The 18,959-nt window shown below is 41.9% G+C and overlaps 1 protein-coding gene across 2 annotated transcripts in view; it reads left to right on the forward strand.

Annotated features, from left to right (window-relative positions):
• ADGRE3 (adhesion G protein-coupled receptor E3) overlaps positions 1-15,443 on the forward strand; it is a 41,632-nt gene extending 26,189 nt beyond the window's left edge. For both annotated transcript variants that reach the window (XM_032625718.1, XM_032625719.1), the window contains exons 6-15: positions 549-665; positions 2,089-2,273; positions 4,386-4,553; positions 5,666-5,863; positions 6,150-6,385; positions 6,995-7,061; positions 7,281-7,372; positions 8,855-9,023; positions 13,036-13,131; positions 15,242-15,443. In XM_032625718.1, coding sequence (XP_032481609.1) covers positions 549-665; positions 2,089-2,273; positions 4,386-4,553; positions 5,666-5,863; positions 6,150-6,385; positions 6,995-7,061; positions 7,281-7,372; positions 8,855-9,023; positions 13,036-13,131; positions 15,242-15,250 — 1,337 coding nt within the window. In that variant the 3' untranslated portion in view covers positions 15,251-15,443. The remainder of the gene's footprint in view (positions 1-548; positions 666-2,088; positions 2,274-4,385; positions 4,554-5,665; positions 5,864-6,149; positions 6,386-6,994; positions 7,062-7,280; positions 7,373-8,854; positions 9,024-13,035; positions 13,132-15,241) is intronic.
• The last annotated feature ends 3,516 nt before the right edge of the window (positions 15,444-18,959 follow it).

Here is an 18,959-nt window from a genome sequence, read left to right on the forward strand (position 1 = left end):
CCCTGCAGTGGAAGTGTGGAGTCCTAACCACTGGACCGCCAGGGAATTCCCTTATTTCCTGCTTTTCTGTGACTTCATTTTTATTGGAAGCGTGATTCTCCATTAAAGAGATAAGCCACAAATTATTTAATCAGTTCCTTCTTAAACATTTAGGTCACTTCCCATTTTTCACCATTATCGTCTTTGCTGCTGTGAAATTAGCTACATCTTTCTTGTAGTTAATTCTGTCCTCTTATCCATGATTGTTTTCCTAGAATAAATTCCTAGAAACAGAATTGTTGCTTCAAAGACAATATGCTAGAGAATATTATTTAAGAACTTGGTTTCAGGAGTTAGAGTCGTACTTAAATTCTGAACTTCAGTTTCCTCATCTGAACAATGGTTCCTCATGGCGTTATATGACGCTGTTATAAGATGATGATGTATAAGGATCTTAGTCCAGTGCCTGGCACATCCTAGACATTCAGTAAATTTGAGCTGTTTGTGTAGCTATGCACATTTTTAAAACTTATAATAATGGTAAGCTTGCCCGTTGTTTTTCTTACCAGCTGTTGAAACTCGAGTTGTTACAGACAATTGCTCCACGGGAGTCACCTTCAACTTGAACGCCCAAATGAACTCCATGGATATCAATTGCGGTGACGTCATCCAGGGAAATATACAAGGTACATGTGGTGACTGTATGCAGAATCCCTAAGACACGCAGAGCAATATCACTGTGTGAGTAGTAAGGAAAGGTCCACAATAGGCTCCTCCCTAATGGGTCTGTTACCCTAAAACTTTGTCATTTGAGTCTTTTCCTTAAAAACAAAAATCTTCTTAAACTAGAGGCTTTCTATTCTTCAGCATGAAAGAGACTTCTTTGCAGTTGAGGGGCTGTTTTACCTGGGTCTCAGTTTAGGTTCACTCAGAAGCAGTCCATGGACAAGTATAAGGAGTTCAGCTGTAATGATTTTATTTGGGAGATGATCCCAGGAAGCATCAGCAGGTGTATCAGTCAGGGTTCTCCAGAGAAACAGAACCAGTGGGGGCTGTGTGTGTGTATGGAGAGAGAGACAGGGACAAAGACAGAGATTTTAAGGAATTAGCTCCTGTGATTGTGGAGGGTAGCAAGTCTAAAATCTAGCCAGCAGGCTGAAGACCCAGGGAAGAGTTGTTGCAGCTTGAGTGGCTCCGCAACAAGAGAAGCCACCGCAATGAGAAGCCCGCGCACCACAACAAAGAGTAGCCCCCACTCTCCACAACTAGAGAAAGCCCGCGCGCAGCAACGAAGACCCAATGCAGCCAAAAATAAAATAAATAAAATAATTTTTTTAAAAAGTAAAAAAAAAAAAAAGAATACCCAATGTAGGATACCATTTATGTGAATTTTTAAACACAGAAAACAATACTGTATATTATAATGGAAACATGCTTATGTAGTAAAATTACAAATGTATTCATGGAAAGGCCACACTTCCACTTCAAGTCCGTGGTTATTTCTCAAGAAGGAAGAAAGAGAATGAAATAATAGTGGGATCTTTAGCCATATCTAAAACATTTTATTTCTTAAAATTTAAATCCGAGTGTAAATGTCTGTTATGTCTTTTTTATAGTTTTCTAAGTGTTTGAAATATAAGCTAAACTTTTTTAGAAAATAAGGATGTTTTCAAAGATTTCATCATTTACCACATGCTTGGTACTATGCTAGGAGCCCTGTGGTTTCCAAATGAAGTATCTGGTATTAGTTACTCAGTAAGTTTAGTGCCTGTTGGAAAAATAGGATTAATCCACAGGAAATAATTAATGGACAGTTGAATTCTCTTTGGCACGGCAGGGACTGCACTTGAAATACGAATTTGGAGAAAGACACATCAAGCTGCCAGAGGATCTAGGGAAGACTTCCTGAGCCAGAGGCTGGGTTGGAGATGGGTCTTTGAGGAGGAGTTGTGAATATGTGGGTAGGAAGAGCAGGAGAGGAAAAGTAAACTTCCTAGGCACAGCTGAGCACAGGTGTGGCGATCATGGGAGTCTGTCAGGTATGGAGGGGGAAAGGGCAACAGAAGGAATGGTGGCACTTTTTAAGACTCCATTATTCTGTTTCCTCAGGTCCCAGTGCAGTTGCCTTTATTTCATACTCTTGTCTGGGAAACATCATAAATGCAAGCTTTTTTGAAAAGGTGAATGAGAAAGATCAAGTTTACCTGAACTCCCAGATAGTGAGTGCCGCTATTGGACCCAAAAGGAACACATCTCTCTCCCAGGCTGTGACTCTACGTTTTCAGCACGTGAAGGTGGGTGAAAGCTACAATTTGTACTTGCTTAGGTTTCATGGATGTTAGACCAAACGATTTTTAAATACTCCCAATTCAATCATTCTGGACCTGCACTGAGCAACATCATAGCCAGGAGCCAACTATAGTTATTGAGCATTTGAAATATGGTGAGTCTGAACTGAGATTTTGAAGACTTAGTATTTCCAGGTTTAGATTCAGTGTTTCCAGACTTTGAAGACTCAGTAAGAAAAACAATGTGTTAAGCATCTCAATAATTTTATACTGATTACATGTATTGATTTATATTGACATATTAAAAGATATTATTTTGAATATAGTGCTTTAAATAAAATATTTTATTAAAATTAATTTGACCTGTTTCTTTTCCTTTTTTTTCTTTTTCTTTTTTTTTTTTTTTTTTTTGTGGTACGCGGGCCTCTGCCTGCTGCGGCCGAGCGCAGGCTCAGCGCCCATGGCTCACGGGCCCAGCCGCTCCGCGGCACGTGGGATCTTCCCGGACCGGGGCACGAACCCGTGTCCCCTGCATCGGCAGGCGGACTCTCAACCACTGCGCCACCAGGGAAGCCCTCTTTTCCTTTTTTTAACGTGGTAGTAGAAATTTTCAAATTACCTAAATGACTCATATGATATCTCTCTTGGGCAGCATCATTTTAGTTCGTGGAATTTTTTTAATTGCCGGTACCTCCTACATCTGTGAAATTTGAACCGAGACATAGTGTTTATTCTTGCACAAAAGCCTGGAATTAATTATTAAGACTACATAATTCAATCAGAAGAAAAACTTTTATATAATTCATTGCCTTTTCCCATTCTCTGCCCAAACTCTTAAAGGCAGGAGGGTTAATAGCCAGACATAGTCAACTGTTTAGAAAGTAAGAGTTGAAAGAAATCTTGCCGTTCTTTTGACAACGTGGATGAACCCTGAAGACCTTATGGCCAAGTGAAATAAGTCAGACAGAGAAAGACAAATACTGACTGATCTCATATATATGTGGAATCTGTAAAAACAAACTCGTAGAAACAAAGGACAGATTGGTGGTTGCCAGCAACAGAAGGTGGGAGAAAGAGGTAATCGTGATCAAATGTTACAAACTTCCAGTTATAAGATGAATAAGTTCTGAGGATGTAATGGAGAGAATAGTGACTCTAGTTAACTCTAGTTAACAATACTGTACGGTATATTTGAAAGTTGCTAAGAGAGTAGCTTTTAAAAGTTTTCACCACAAAATAAAAATTGTAAATATGTGAAGTGATGGATGTTAACTAACCTTGTTGTAATAATCATTTTGCCATATATACATATATCGAATCATTACATCATACACTTAAACTTACACAATGTTATATGTCAATTAAATCTCAATAAGACTGGAAAAAATAAATCAAATTTTTAAAAATTTTTAAGAAAATAAGAATTAAGTGGGAGAAGGTGAGGAAAGGTAGGTTTTCTCCATCTGATGCATAAAATCTAGGAATGGAATTTTTGATATATGGCATGGAGCAATGGAAGTGGAGCAAGATATCTGGGGATGGTCCAGTGGATTATCAAAGGAGATACAGCCGCCAAATATGAGAGCATCCAACTCACATCCTTGGCCCAATCAAGTGATGCTATGGACGTCCTGGGGGCAAAAAAAAAAAAAAAAAAAGAGATTGAAAACTAACTTTATTCTCTCCTGGTGATGTTTCTTCCCTACACTACCCCTGTCATTGTATGAGCAATTACTGTGTTGTAAGCGGTCAGGGCAGAATTGATGTGAAGAGATCAGGGAAATTTGGCTTAGAGAGTATTTGGGAGAAAAATTTAAGTGAGCCTTATACTCTATTTTTATTTGACTCCCATGTTGGAGGATAAAGTCCTGAAGCCGATGACATCTTGTAAAATTCTGGCTCCCAGAGAGAGGTGGGTTCATTTTCTGTTATGTGGAATCCCAATAGAGTTGGGACTACGCGGACAGGTTCCTGGTGGTCATCCTCTTCACTTAAAATAGAAATTACCTGATCTCTCCTAACCCATGGTGTCACCTCTTTGCACCCTACCAGCATAGACTGACACTCTGAGAGCAGTCCCTCCCAAGGAAGGACATGAGGAGCCTGTTCTATTTTCAGATAAAGCCCAGTATCAAAAAGCTCTTCTGCGTCTACTGGAAAGGTACAAAGGAGGGCGGCCACTGGTCCACGGAGGGCTGTTTCCTGATACAAGCAAACAAGACTCACAGTATATGCAATTGCACTCACCTGTCCAGTTTCACTGTCCTCATGGCCTTCGACACACAGGTATGATGTAAACATTGAATTCCTCAAGCTAATCCTTTTGGAGGCCCTGCTTAGGTGGCCATAAATGCTATAAGGAAATTTTTTAAAGAGCGTGTGTCTGGAGTGATTGCAGAAGTGTGCCACTTTAGATAACATGGTTAGAGAAGAATTAACTATTCAAGCTGAAATCTGAATATGAAGTCAGTGGGCTTACAATGTGGATGAATCTCAAAAATATCATGCTGTGTGAAATAAGTTAGACACAAAGGACCACATATTGTAGGATTCCAGTTATATGAAATGTCTAGAATAGGCAAATCCATAGAGAGACAACAAATTGATGGTTTCTAGGGGCTGGGAGAAGGGGAGAATAGGGGGTAACTTCTTAATGGGCATGAGGTTTTATTTTGGGGTGATTCAAATGTTTTGGAACTAGAGAGAGGTGGTGATTGCACAACACTGTGAATGTCCTAAAAGTCACTAAATTGTACTGTGTAAAATGGTTAGTTTTATATTATTTGGATTTTACCTCAATGAAAAAGAAAAAAAAAGGTTTCAGGGAAGAGCATCCCAAAAAGAGATACACGTATGTGTAAAGGTCCTGAGAGAGAACAAACTTGGTGTGTTCCAGAAATCAATGTGGTTGGAGCAGAGTGAATGAGAGGGAAGTGGAAAAGTTCAGGTTGGAGAAAAGGGCACAGGGAAAATGCAACAGACTTCAAATGCTATGGTCAGGAGTTTAGATTTCATTCAAATTACAATGGAAAGGCAATAGAGAATTTGAATCAGGGATGCTGCATACTTATGTTATTAGAAGAAATCTCTGGCTCCTGGGTCAAGAATGGATGGTGGTGCAGCAGGAGTGGACTGGTAGAGAGATGATGGTGGTCAGGATTTGGGTGGCAGCAGCAAAGGTGGTGGGAGAAGGTCAGACAGGACACATATCCTAGACGAGGGGTCAGAGTACTGATGACATAGGCTGGGTGACAGCATACAGGAAGTCCTGCCTCCCTCCCCTCCTTGCAGAGATGAAGGTGATCTGCCTATGTTGGGATGCCACATTCCAAGAGGTGGGGGAGTATAATCCCAGAGCAGGAAAGCCTGACTGTGAGCTCCTCTCTGCTTGGTCCCAGGAGAAGGATCCCACACTGACTGTGATCACCTACGTGGGGCTGAGCCTCTCTCTGCTGTGCCTCCTCCTGGCAGCCCTCACCTTCTTGCTGTGCAAAGCCATCCAGAACACCAGCACTTCGCTCCACCTGCAGCTCTCACTCTGCCTCTTCCTGGCCCACCTGCTCTTCCTAACAGCCTTCGATAGAACTGAGATCAAGGTACTTATACTGTCCCAAAATACCCCTGCCCTGCCTCCAGTGTATGCTGAGTTCATGGAGCCATGATGCATTGGACACCTTAATAAAATAGCCTTGGGCCCCAGAGGGAGGTTGGGGGAGAGGTACCAAGGTGAGTAGTGCTGCCGTTGATTATCAACCACCTTTACCTTCAATGACCTTGGTCTAATACCAGGTGTTCTGAACTCAATGTCAGTATAAAAGAGAGGCCCTGAGGCCATGCTCCACCCTGACAATCCCTCCTGGTGACACCTTCCTCCTTCCCCAGGTGCTATGTGCCATCATCGCAGGTGCCTTGCACTATCTCTACCTGGCCTCCTTCACCTGGATGCTGCTGGAGGGCCTGCACCTCTTCCTCACTGCACGCAACCTGACGGTGGTCAACCACTCCAGTGTCAACAGGTTCATGAAGAAGCTCATGTTCCCAGTGGGCTACGGAGTCCCGGCTGTGATCGTGGCCATTTCCGCAGCATCCAGGCCTCAGCTTTATGGAACACGTGATCAGTGAGCTTGACTCTCACCCTGTGCCATGGACATATTTGAGGGCAGTGTTAATAGTGATGATTGGGATATTCACATCAAATGCACTCTACTTTCCCCTTGAGTATAAGGGCTCTAATCTCTTTCCCAGTGAGGCAGGGAAAAATGATGTAAGAGGCTCTGGAAGGGGAGAATTTTTTTTTTTTTTTTTTTGCAGTATGTGGGATTCTCACTCTTGTGGCCTCTCCCGTTGCGGAGCACAGGCTCCGGACCCGCAGGCTCAACGGCCATGGCTCACGGGCCCTGGAAGGGGAGAATTTTGCAGTTAGGTCCCAACTTTATCTCTCCCATAATTTGCGACCTCAAGTCCTTAATTCTCAGTCCCCTCATTAGTGAAATGGGGATAATGGTCACCTCCATGGTCCCACCTTCAGAATACTAGTGTGAAAATTCAACAGGACTGTACCTGTAAAATGTTTAATGTAGCAGTAACATATGATAGTGAACAATTAAAGCCTTCATTGTCAGCTGACATTTTCAGGAGACATTGGAAAATTCTCTGTTAGGAAAAGGTGTCATTTCATATCCATTTCATGTGCTTTCTCTGATCTCTCTTTGCGTCCCTTTTCCCAGCTGCTGGCTCAGCCTGAACCAGAAATTCATCTGGGCTTTCCTCGGTCCCGTCTGTGCCATTATCTGTGTGAGTGAATATGTGGCTCTGATGTTCCTGACCTAAGAAGAAGCACCAGACATGGGTGCAAGATAGCACAAGGGACATATATTTTCTCGGTTGTATGATTTGATTTTTCCACCTGCTACCAATTCAAACCCATGTTCAGGGAGGTAGGAGCTGTGTACAATTTACAGTGGACATAGTCATCTTAACTTGTATTCTACATGGTCTGTGTCATTCCTGCAGGTGAATTTTGTACTTTTTATCTTGGTTCTTTGGATTTTGAAAAGAAAACTTTCCTCCCTCAACAGTGAAGTGTCAACCATCCAGAATCTAAAGTAAGATGAAGCAAGTGGTATTTTCTAACCCTCTTTTCCTCTACTCACTTCCTACTGGTCCCTCCTACATATTGACACAGACATACACCCCACAACCAGGCTCTAAGGACTAGCAAGACCACTACCATCTTCCACTATCACAATTAATGAGAAGCTGTATTCACTAGAGTACAGGCTAAATTTCTGTGACCCCAAAATGGGAGTGAAATAGAAGTTTATTTCATTCTCACGCCACAGGCCAGAGGTAAACAGTCCAGAGCTAATGGGAAGCTCTGCTCCACAGAGTGATCCAGGGACTCACGTTCTTTCTATTGTGTTGCCCCACCATCCCCTAGGATGTTGTCTTTATCAGTATCCCATATGCAGGAAGGAGTTGACATGAGAGTTGCAAGTTCCACATTTGCTCATATCCCATTGGCTAGACCTTGGTCACCCGGTGACACCTAGCTGCAAGGGAGCCTGGGAAATGTAGTCTCTAACTGGGTAGCCCTGTGTCCTTGATAAATCTCAAAAAGCGAAGAGATCTAACACTAAACGGAAGAAGAGGAGAATGGAAGAATACAGCTTTGGCCACACAGCACAAGAGGCAATAGGTTCAGGAAGGATTTAGGTTAAAATATATTTTGTATAATACTATTTCAAAAAATTGGGAACTATGAGTATTTCTTTTATTTTTCAGCATCCATCTTTTTTTTTTTTTTTTTTTTTTTTTGTGGTACACAGGCCTCTCACTGCTGTTGGCCTCTCTCGTTGCGGAGCACAGGCTCTGGATGCGCAGGCTCAGCGGCCATGGCTCACCGGCCCAGCCGCTCCGTGGCATGTGGGATCCTCCTGGACCCACGTCCCAAACCCATGTCCCCTGCATCGGCAGGAGGACTCTCAACCACTGCACCACCAGGGAAGACCTCAGCATCCATCTTAATTTGACATGTAATTTGTTGAGGTTTTCATTGTAATCACAACAATAACACATTTGTTATTTGTTCATTATTTGTCAAAAGTTTTCAAAATATATAAAGTTAAAAGTGAAAGTTGCTTACTCCCTCTTTTCCTGCTACTTTTACCTCCCAGGGAATCCAGGGGTAACATTTTGTTCTATATACTGTCCTAAATACTTTACATAAGTTAAGGTCTCATTTAATCTTTGCAGCAACCCTATGAAATAGGAGTATTACAAAGATTAGGGAACTGAGTTACAGAAAAGTAGGGATTCCCTGGTGGTGTAGTGGTTAGGACTCAGCGCTTTCACTGCCATGGTCCAGGTTCGATCCCTAGTCAGGGAACTAAGATCTCCCAAGCCACGTGATTAAAAACAAAACACGCCAGACAGTAACTTGCCCAAGGTCACACAGTTAGTTAGTGCTGCCTTGGATTTAAACCCAGGCATTCTAGCTCCAGAGACTTCACCATTAACAACAATGCTGTAGAAGTATTCATGTCCATCGTTAGCTTTTTTACATTATTGATTACTACTTCCCTCAGGATGCTGACACTCAAAGCAACAGCTCAGCTCTTCATCCTGGGATGCACATGGTGTCTGGGCGTCTTGCAGATGGGCTCAGCTGCCCGTGTCATGGCCTACCTCTTCACCATCATCAACAGCCTTCAGGGTTTCTTCATTTTCTTGGTCTACTGCCTCCTCAGCCAGCAGGTAAACTGTGACCTCTTTCTTTATTGTTTTAAAGTTAAGAAACATTTGGAGATACATAGTTTAATAAACATTCAAATCCACGTTCTCTAAATTTTCATAGGCACTTGTGAGTAGTGTGTAAACACTCCCTATATGTTCTCTACTGTGAGATGCTATTGATTGTCAGAAATATTAATTTATTAATGGCTTTCAGAAAGTAAATAATTGCTGCATCAAGGAAATACCATGTTTTTCTTCAACTATCCCATGCGTAATAGTCATCTATTGCCGTGTAACAAACAACCTCAAAAATATTTGTGGCTTAAACACAAATATTTACTTTTCTCATTCTGGAGTCTGCAGGTTGACTGGGGTTCAGCTGATCTTGGCTGGGCTCAGCTTGACCTGGCTCCAGGATGAAGATCATGTTCAGGTCTGCTCTTTGTGACCCTGACGCTTGGGAGAAAGGGGAGCATCTCCCTAACATAAGTTCTTCTTATAACAATGGCAAAATCACAAGAAGGCAAGCTCTACTGAGCAAGGCCATTTCAAGGTGATTCTGTTTGCATCACCTCCACCAATATTTCATTGGCCAATAAGATCCCATGTCCAAGCCCATAGTCAATGGGAGAAAAACACTCCATTCACCACGAAGCTAAGACAGGGTGTAATGCTACTACAGAAGAGTGAATAACTGAGATCAATAAAGCAATCTACCACACCACTTAACATGAATTCTTAAACACATTTCCATGTGATGTATATCCTCTCTACAAATGTTTTAATAGCTCTATAATGAAATTACATAATAATATAGTTTTTCTAACATTTGATCGTGAACATTTTCAAATATACGAAAAAGTTGAAAGAATTATGTAGTAAACATGCACATACCGATCACCTAGATTCTGTAAGTAACGTTGTGCTATGTTTGCTTAATCACATATCTGTCCGTATACCTACCCTTCTATTCATCTACCCATCCATCCACATGTACAGCTAAAGAAAACTGTAAGCAACTCTTCTCAGTGGATGTATGCACTTGAGTGAGCACAATGCAAAAGACTTATTTGTACTCTTCCCCCAGTTCATCTCAGTACCTGAGGCATCTCACAGTGTGAGCCTCCAGTGTTTCAAGGTATATATTTTGTATTCAATATAGCTACTAAACACAAGCCAATTCATGTGTCTGCAGCTGAACAAAAGAAACAGTGTGCGTCTGACACTTGGGAAATACTGGCTGCTGTGGGCTTGTTGAGATAAATCTCTAAGATGGTTCCTTACTAAGGGGTGCTCAGGGGTAATGTGAACTGCATGCTGGCTCTAGAATTGGACCCCAGGCAAGATGCTACCGTGCTGTATACTACTGAACCACGTTGACATACTTCTACTTAGATTTAGTTAAGTTATACTCATCTATAGAACAGGATACTATGCAACTATTAAATATAATGTAAAAGACTGAAACCCCAATGAAACTTGGATCTACATGATCCAGGCCAGGAGGTGCAATGGCCAAATAAGGATATTCCAGCAGCCAGAAGAAGTACAAAATCACCCAAGTTCTTTATTTGTATTTCTCAAATACCATGAAGAAGACATGTGGTCCAGCTGAGCTTTGTTGAGCTCGGCCGCTAAGATTTTGAGGTCGTTTATTACTGCAGCAAAACATGTCCTGACTGATACACTTCTTCCTCTTCCTTCTCCTCTTCCTCCTCCCTCCATCTCCTCCTCTTCCTCTTCTCTCTCTCTCTCTCGTGCTCCTTCCTCTCTCCCTCTTTTCCTCACTCTGCATCTACACGCCCAAATAACAAAACTAGGAAAGGAAGAACAGCTCCTCTGAGGATAAGAGAGAGGAAGAAACTGAGCTGACAGAGCAGACACTCCCTAGAGAACAAAGGATGAGTATAGGCATAGACCATTCAAATATTAATTTTTGTCTGGGCACAAGAATATTTTATGACCGGAAGGATATTCAAAATATATTGGTGAATATAAGTGGAATCTAAAATATGATACAAACGAACTTATTTACAAAACTGAAACAGACTCACAGACATAGAAAACAAACATTTTTACCAAAAGGGAAAGGAGGGGGAGGGAGGGATAAGTTAGGAGTTTGGGATTAACAGACACAAATTATCATATATAAAATAGATAAAAAACGAGGACCTACTGTATAGCACAGGGAACTATATTCAATACCTTGTAATAAACCATAATGAAAAAAATATGTAAAAGAATATATACATATGTATGTTTAAATGAATCACTTTGCTATACACCAGAAACGAACACAACATTGTAAATCAAATATACATCAATAAAATAAATAATTTTTAAAATTTTAAAAAATGTATTAGTGAAAGAGTAAGTTTCAAAACATTGCTCCAGAAGGGTTCTATTTTGTTTATATAACATATATAAATATTCATTGCTTATGCTATGTTATATAGTCATTCACGTGTGGGTAATGGTGTATATGGAAAAACACCACTTATCCTCAAGCAGTTTTGCCACTCCCAGGGGGGACATTTATCAATGTCTGGGGACACTTTTGATTGTCACAACTAGGGGAAAGGGTACTACTGACAACTAGTTGGTAGAGGCCAGAGTTTTGCTAAACATCCTACAGTGCATAAGATAGTCCCCACGACAAAGGATGATCCAACTCAAGATGTCAGTAGTGCCAAAGTTGGAAACCTTTGTGTAGCAAATGTTGTTGATGGCTCTCTCATATCACTTTGGCATTATATTCTACATGCCCAGGGTTGCTTATTGTAAACACCTGTGACTCTGTGCCTGTGGGCTTCTTACGGCCCACAGGACATGCCTGCTTTATACACAGGGCAAGCTGGTGGTGCCAGAGAGTAATGGCCCTTGAGAGCAGCCATCAACCAATGACTGATGGGAGCTGGTAGATAGATGCCCCAGCTCCCTTGTCCCTGAGGTGGGATGACTCTGAGGTGTGTCCCCTGTTGTCTCCAGAGCCCCCGAGTGGCACTAAACCCCAGATGTCCACAGTGGAAGGGATTATGCATCCTTTATTAGCTGCCTTCCCTTCTCCATCTCACTTCCCCACTGATCTATTGGTGTTTCCTGGGATCACCCCTCGAAAGATCTCTTTGCACTAGAACCCTTGTCTCAAGGTCTGCCTCTGGGGGACCCCAAACCAAGACACGTGGAAGGATACCACCAAAACATGATCAGTGATTTTTCGCTAGATTGAGGAACTATGTGTGACTTCTATTTTCTTCCTTTGCATATGCATATTTTGTTGAGTTTGTACAACAAATGAAAAACTTATTGTGATAAAGTATATATAACAAAATTTATCATTTTAACCACGCTTAAGTGTACAGATCAGTGGCATTAAATACATTCACATTGTCATGCAAAAATCACCACCATCCATTCTAGAACTTTTTTTTTTTTTTTTTTTTTTTTTTTTTTTTTTGCGGTACGCAGGCCTCTCACTGTTGTGGCCTCTCCCGTTGTGGAGCACAGGCTCGCACGCGCAAGCTCAGGCGGTCATGGCTCACGGGCCCAGCTGCTCCGCGGCATGTGGGATCTTCCCAGACCGGGGCACGAACCCATGTCCCCTGCATCGGCAGGCAGACTCTCAACCACTGCGCCATCAGGGAAGCCCCTAGAACTTTTTGATCATCCCAAACTGTACCCCTTAGGCAATAATGCCCCATTCTCCCCTGCCAAGCCCCTGGTAACCAGTATTCTACTTTGTCTCAATTAATTTGACTATTATAAGGATCTCATTCATGTGGAATCATACAATATTTGTCCTTTCGTGTCTGGCTCATATATTTCACTCAGTGTAATGTCTTCAAGGTTCACCATGTTATAGCATGTTTCAGAATTTATTCCTTTTTAGGGAATAAATAACATTCATTGTATGCATATATCACATTTTGTAGGAAAAGTTTTTCATAATGTCTCTCTCGTCTTTCTAACTCACTGACTTTTCTCTTCTCCATTGTTAACAAAAACAATCCTAGCATTTCCTTTGATGTTCCAGGTCCGAAAGTGGTTTGGCGAGATCATCAAATCTAAATCTGAGCCTGAGACTCATACACTTTCCAGCAGGTTTGGTCCTGACTCAAAACCCAGTGAGGTAAGAAGACTTGTGACTTATTCTAATGTTTTACCCCTTGACACCCTGAACTTCCTCTCCATGTCTTAGTACAAACTCCCTTTCTTGCAGGGTATGTAGAAGAGTTCTTTTCCTGATGACCTGGTTTGCATTCCTCATTCCCATTGTACTGTTTCTCAGGGACTCTTCCTTGCCCGCTAACAGTGCTGGGTAAAGCATCACCAGCACCACTACCATCTAATGTAGAATCCTTTAGCGGGAGACTTACAATCATAGACATAGCAGAGTGGTCAGCATCCCCTGAACTCTCACTGTCTAAAGAGAGGTGGACTTGAGCCCCATGGAGTTAGTGGATACCACAGAAAGGATCCAGGAGAGGAACCCCACCCCAGATGCTCCACATACCTATAGAGGAGGAGTGCATGTGATAATGGGACCTTCCTGGGAGAGAAATGTTCTGTTAGAAAGGGAACCTCTCTGGAACTTGGTTGCTGGATTTTCATCTGTTCTTCCATTGAGCTAACTCAGGCCCAAGGCACCAAGGAATAAGCTCCCAGTACTCTCTGAGACTTCTCTCCACAGTTGTCCCCTAATTGCTCTTTGAGAAAAATGGGAGAATATACTTGTAAGAAACCATGTCACTAGATGAGCCAGATGGGCTCCAAAGCTCAAAATCCATAAAAATTCTCCCAATCTCATTTGGTTTTATGCCTTCCATGTACATGCCTACCACATCTGCTAGCCAAAGAGCCTTAGAACATGTTGTTTTTAAGCTAAACAAAACTGAGAAATTTCTGATACATTGTCTTCTACATTTCTTGAGAAAATATGGGATTTTCTTCAGCCGTGGAAATATTGAGGTCACTGAAGAAACATCTATTCCATACTGGAGGGAGGGAAAGGGAATTCATTCTAAATCTTTCCAAAAGAACCAAGAGGAAAATGGAACCAGTTTTAGGATAAAAGTTTTAGGACAGTCACGTCAGCTGATTGGAAAATTTTTTAATATATATTAAGCTTAATCATTCTCAATAAGAGTAAAATTGTGGTAGGTGCTAACCATTGGCTGTGACCTTTGAAACGTTTCCCAGATAATCCAAAATAATAAAGCTGCCAGCACTCCAGCTACTGGTTTCCCACAATGAGTAAGGAAGCTTTATTATTATTATTATTATTGCTTAACATTGTGGAACTTGAATGAGTATATCTTTTGAAAGGGAATTATATATTTATATATGATATATTATATACTTATATTTTATATGTAGCTGCATTTAGGAAATACATTTGCTTTAATTAAAAGAATTTCTGAAGCTTTTATTTTTTAATGCACAGAGTATGAGTAAAAAGCTAACAAACCCTCTGTCCTTTACAGACAAATTGATCTTGGGTTAACCTTTCTAGCTCTGTTCCCCAGACATTTGATAACATTGGAAGGTCAGCTGTATAACCAGGGAATACTGTTTATGGGAAAAGTCGTATGCTTGACTGGGTGGGAAATTCTGTGAATGAACCATAAATACCAGGAAGTAAGGCATAGCTTTGGACTTCCTGCATGCAGTGACTCTTATAACTGAGTCAGGAATGCCTATCCTCATGGGCTGTTGTACAAGATATTTGTTCCTCTGTGGGGCCTGAGGCATCTAAACCAAGCTGGAGCTTGTAGGGGGCAAAGAGAGTATTTGTTGAGTTCTACAATGTGTAAGACACTATGGTAGGCAGTGGACGTACAAAAAGCAATAAGACCAACACAGTACCTGCCTTCAAGGAGCTTAGAGTCTGGCCTTTCTTTATGGACAAAAACCAACATCCAGGGGGCTGAAATTCTAGAGTAGGATACTATATCCAAACTTTTTTTCAAAAAAAGAATTCTTCAACCTGGATTTTTGAGAAGTCCTCCCACTGTAAGCTAAAGAAGGCCACACCTTTCCTAGGATTCCAAAATGCTAGGATGTCATGCCATCATTGCCTGCTGGATGGAGCTTTCTGGCTTTAACCCACTCCTGCTGTTTCTTTCTGTTTTGTTGTCATTCGTTCGTTCGTTCGTTCGTTTGTTTGTTTGTTTGTTTTATCCTTACACCTACCTTTAATCTAAACGTCTTGTTGTGGGGGTGGGGCGCATGTTTTCCAGGACAAGTGAAAATACTAAAACTAGAACATTCAGCTCCTCATGGAAAGTCATACATGTGGATCTCGTTGGCATCCTAAAGAATGAAGGTGGGGACAAGGAGAATCATTATACATGTCATTCCTGGAGAGGAAATGCTTAACCTTTACTTCCTGAAGTGTTTGTTCTGCATAATGTGCTCTCAATAAATGTGTATTCAATTGGACTTCTCTTCACTGATGTGTTCAATCAATGTTTGTTCCTGGATACACAAATCATGACCATTGCAAATATTCCCTGGACTTTTTGTAAATAAAGAAGCCCTTTTCAAGGCCTTTTTTCAGTTTCTTACTCTCTCTCATCCTAAACTTGCTCTAAACTATGAGTTTAAACTAAATGAGTTTAAACTCATTTAGTCCCTCAAACCATCAGCTTCTTTCAAACCATCATGTTTACCTCCTGCCTTATCCAGGCTAAATCTCGTGATCAACCATGTCAAATGGTCCTCTCCCATGCTTTCAACACCATTGCTTCCTCATTCTGATTCTATATTTAGCTGGGAAAACCCAAATCCAGGACTGATCCAACCATGGCAGGCACTGTGGATTGTCTACTCAGTAGCCATCACCACCATCACATGTTCCTTATTGACAGAACCTTGATTGTTTTCATATTTGGGATAGCACTGTACCTGGGTCCAGAGGTCAATTGAGATTGGTCTCAGCCCAGTGATTCTCAACTGGAGGTGATTTATCCCCACCACTAGGGACATTTGGCAATGTCTAGAGACATTTTTGGTTGTCATGACTGGGGCAAGGGGGGATGCTACTGACACCGAAGTGACAGATGCCAGGGATGCTGTTGAATATCCTACAATACACAAGACAGCCCCCACACATACAGCAAAGAACTGTCCATCCCTAAATATCAGTAGTGCTGAGGTTGAGAAACCCTGGTATAAACTAACCATAGTGATCTTATTCTTATTTGCTAGCAAATGGTTTGGGATGGGCATTTGGATCAATTCTACCCACTGAGATATAAGAAACACCTACTGGAACATATATTCTGTCCTTGATAAAAACAAATACAAATTCAAGAAGAGCTTGCCGATTACTTCCTAGTTTTAGCTGCTATCATATAATAATATGAGGCTTGGAGAGAAGATATCATGGAAATACTAAGGGTGGAAGAGTGAAAAGACAGAAATAATCTGGGCTTTTATGACACTGTTGGGTTGCTGAACCAACACTTGAACTTTTTCATATGTAAGACAAACAAACTCTTTTTGTTAAGCCAGTTGGGCCAGGTTATCTGTTACTTGCAGTCCAAAGCATCCTTCCTTAGGAACCAATCCTGTCTCTTCTCTGCTCTCCATCAAGGCAGTGAGCTCTCAGAATCACTCAGCTAGGAGCCAATACAAATGTGTGTTTTCTGGTCTAAACAAGACCTTCCAGGCTACCTGGAACTCACTCTTCCTCTCCCTGGTCAACTTCCCCACATGGGGAGTTCTAGTTTTTCAGTTCTTTCCCCTATCTGCATCCCCTTTCTCTATATAAGGTAGAAGACTGTCTCCTACTTCACAGAGAAAATAAACACCAGCTTATGAAAACTCCCTCAACTATCTGAAAACTCCCTCAACTATCTGAAAACTCCCTCAACATCCCTTACAATTATACCCACATCCACACTCATCCTTGATTCCTTCCCCCACTGATTCTCATCATCTCCTCCGTTCTTCCACAATGGCAGAGAGGGTCCCTCTTCTTGTTTGAAACTAACCTCCACCGCTGTGCTTTGGATCTTGTCTCCTCCTGCCCCTTTGGGGACCGTTCTCCATTGATTATCTCCTCTCTCTCCTGAGTCTTCCATCTCTCTCACATCCTCACATTCCTCAGTGGCATTTAAGTATGCTAAAGATGGATGAGCGGGACTTTCCTCTTTAGCAGGACTTTCCTCTTTAGCGGGACTTTCCTTTTCCTCTTTAGCGGGTGGTCCAGTGGTTAAGAATCCACCTTCCAATGCAGGGGACACGGGTTCATCCCTGGTTGGGGAACTGAGATCCCACATGCTGCGGGGCAACTAAGCCCACATGTGCAGCTACTGAGCCTGCGTACTCTGGAGCCCATGCACCACAACTAGAGAGAAGAGCCTGTGCGGCAACAGAGCCCATGCATCACAATGAAAGATCCCACATGCCACAACTAAGACCCAACACAGCCAAATAAATAAATAGATAAATAAATAACTACTTTTTTAAAAAATGGATGAGCAAACTTTTTCTGTAAAAAGAAATTTTAGACTTTTCAGGCTAGATATAGTGATAGATAGATAGGTAGATAGGTGATAGATAGACAGACAGACATAAATACATTTGTGTGACATGTGTGTAAAGGGATATATGTGTATATCACTTTAGAAATACAAAAACCATCCCTAGCTTACTGGCCATACAAAAACAGGCTGCAGGAAGGATTTGAGACACACACACACAACGCTATAGTTTGCTGGCCCCCATGATAAAGAAAGAGAGTTGGCAGATTCTAGGAAAATGGCCATCTGCACACATCTCAGTTCCCCTCCACTCTCTACCTTAATATATCTGCCTCTTTGAACCAAAAGTCTGCTGGGACCCATGGCAGCTGGGTGGGCATGAGAGTGATATCTCTGGGGGGATCCCCAAAGGGAAATCTGGGGTTGAAGTGTCTCCCCTATGCACCAGGTGGAAAGTTCCAAGGTAAGCTGAAGAATGCTCTGGGTGGAAATCAGACGCAGTTCATCCTATGAAGAGTCTGATCCACCAGGGTCCACAGACATCCTGGGATAAGGTCAGCATCACTCCTGTGTGTGTGTGTGTCTGATCCATCTGGCTCCCAAGGCCTCCAAAAGGAGCTCTGCTCCTGAATCTAGAAGAACGCAAGGAGATTGGGGAGCAAGGAGGCACCTCTGCACACCTGCCTAGTGCACACATAGACCCCTGCAGTGAAGAATCCATCTCCTTTCATCACTTGGGAAACTGTCACCACTTAGAGTTCTCAACCCCCACATCTGAGCCCCAAAGAAAAATGACAGCCCGTGAGAGGCCCCCAACAGCCAAAAAGAGGATGGTCCAACATAATTGTCACCCAGGAAAATCAAGCTGCTGGAGTAGACAGACAACAACTTTAAACAAGAATAGTAAAAAAGAAGAATGCAAGGAGGTTCAAGTACAGCACCAAAACATTCTATGCAACCAAATAAAAAGGGAATAAATAAAAAGAATTTTACTGGATGAATTAAAGAAGAGGACGATCACTGTTAAGAGACAAATTAGTGAGCTAGAAGACCATGTGGAAGAAATATCTCAAAAAAATGAAAAAAACAGAGCAAAAAAAATGCCAAAAGATGAAAATCATGAAGGAAAACGATCAGTCTTGGAGACCCAGGAGATCTACTATGGGAATAGTTGGGGGTAGAGGTTGGAAGAGTAGGGAGGAAGTATGTTCAGGTCTCTTCCACCCCAGAAGTTCCCCCTGCTACAATAACCATTCTATCTACTTCTCTTCATAGCCAAAACTCTAGAAAATTTGTTTACACCCTGCTGTCCCCACTTCCTCCCACCCTTCACTGCTCAGCCCACTGCAGTCTGACTTCTGCTTCCAACACACCCAAGAATGACTCAATGTCCCAAATGCTTCCTCAGTGCTAAGTACACTGATGGCTTCTCAGTCTTTTCTAACTTGACCTTTGGGTCACATTTCAC

The sequence above is a fragment of the Phocoena sinus genome, chromosome 3 (assembly GCF_008692025.1).
Source record: "Phocoena sinus isolate mPhoSin1 chromosome 3, mPhoSin1.pri, whole genome shotgun sequence".
NCBI lineage: Eukaryota > Metazoa > Chordata > Mammalia > Artiodactyla > Phocoenidae > Phocoena > Phocoena sinus.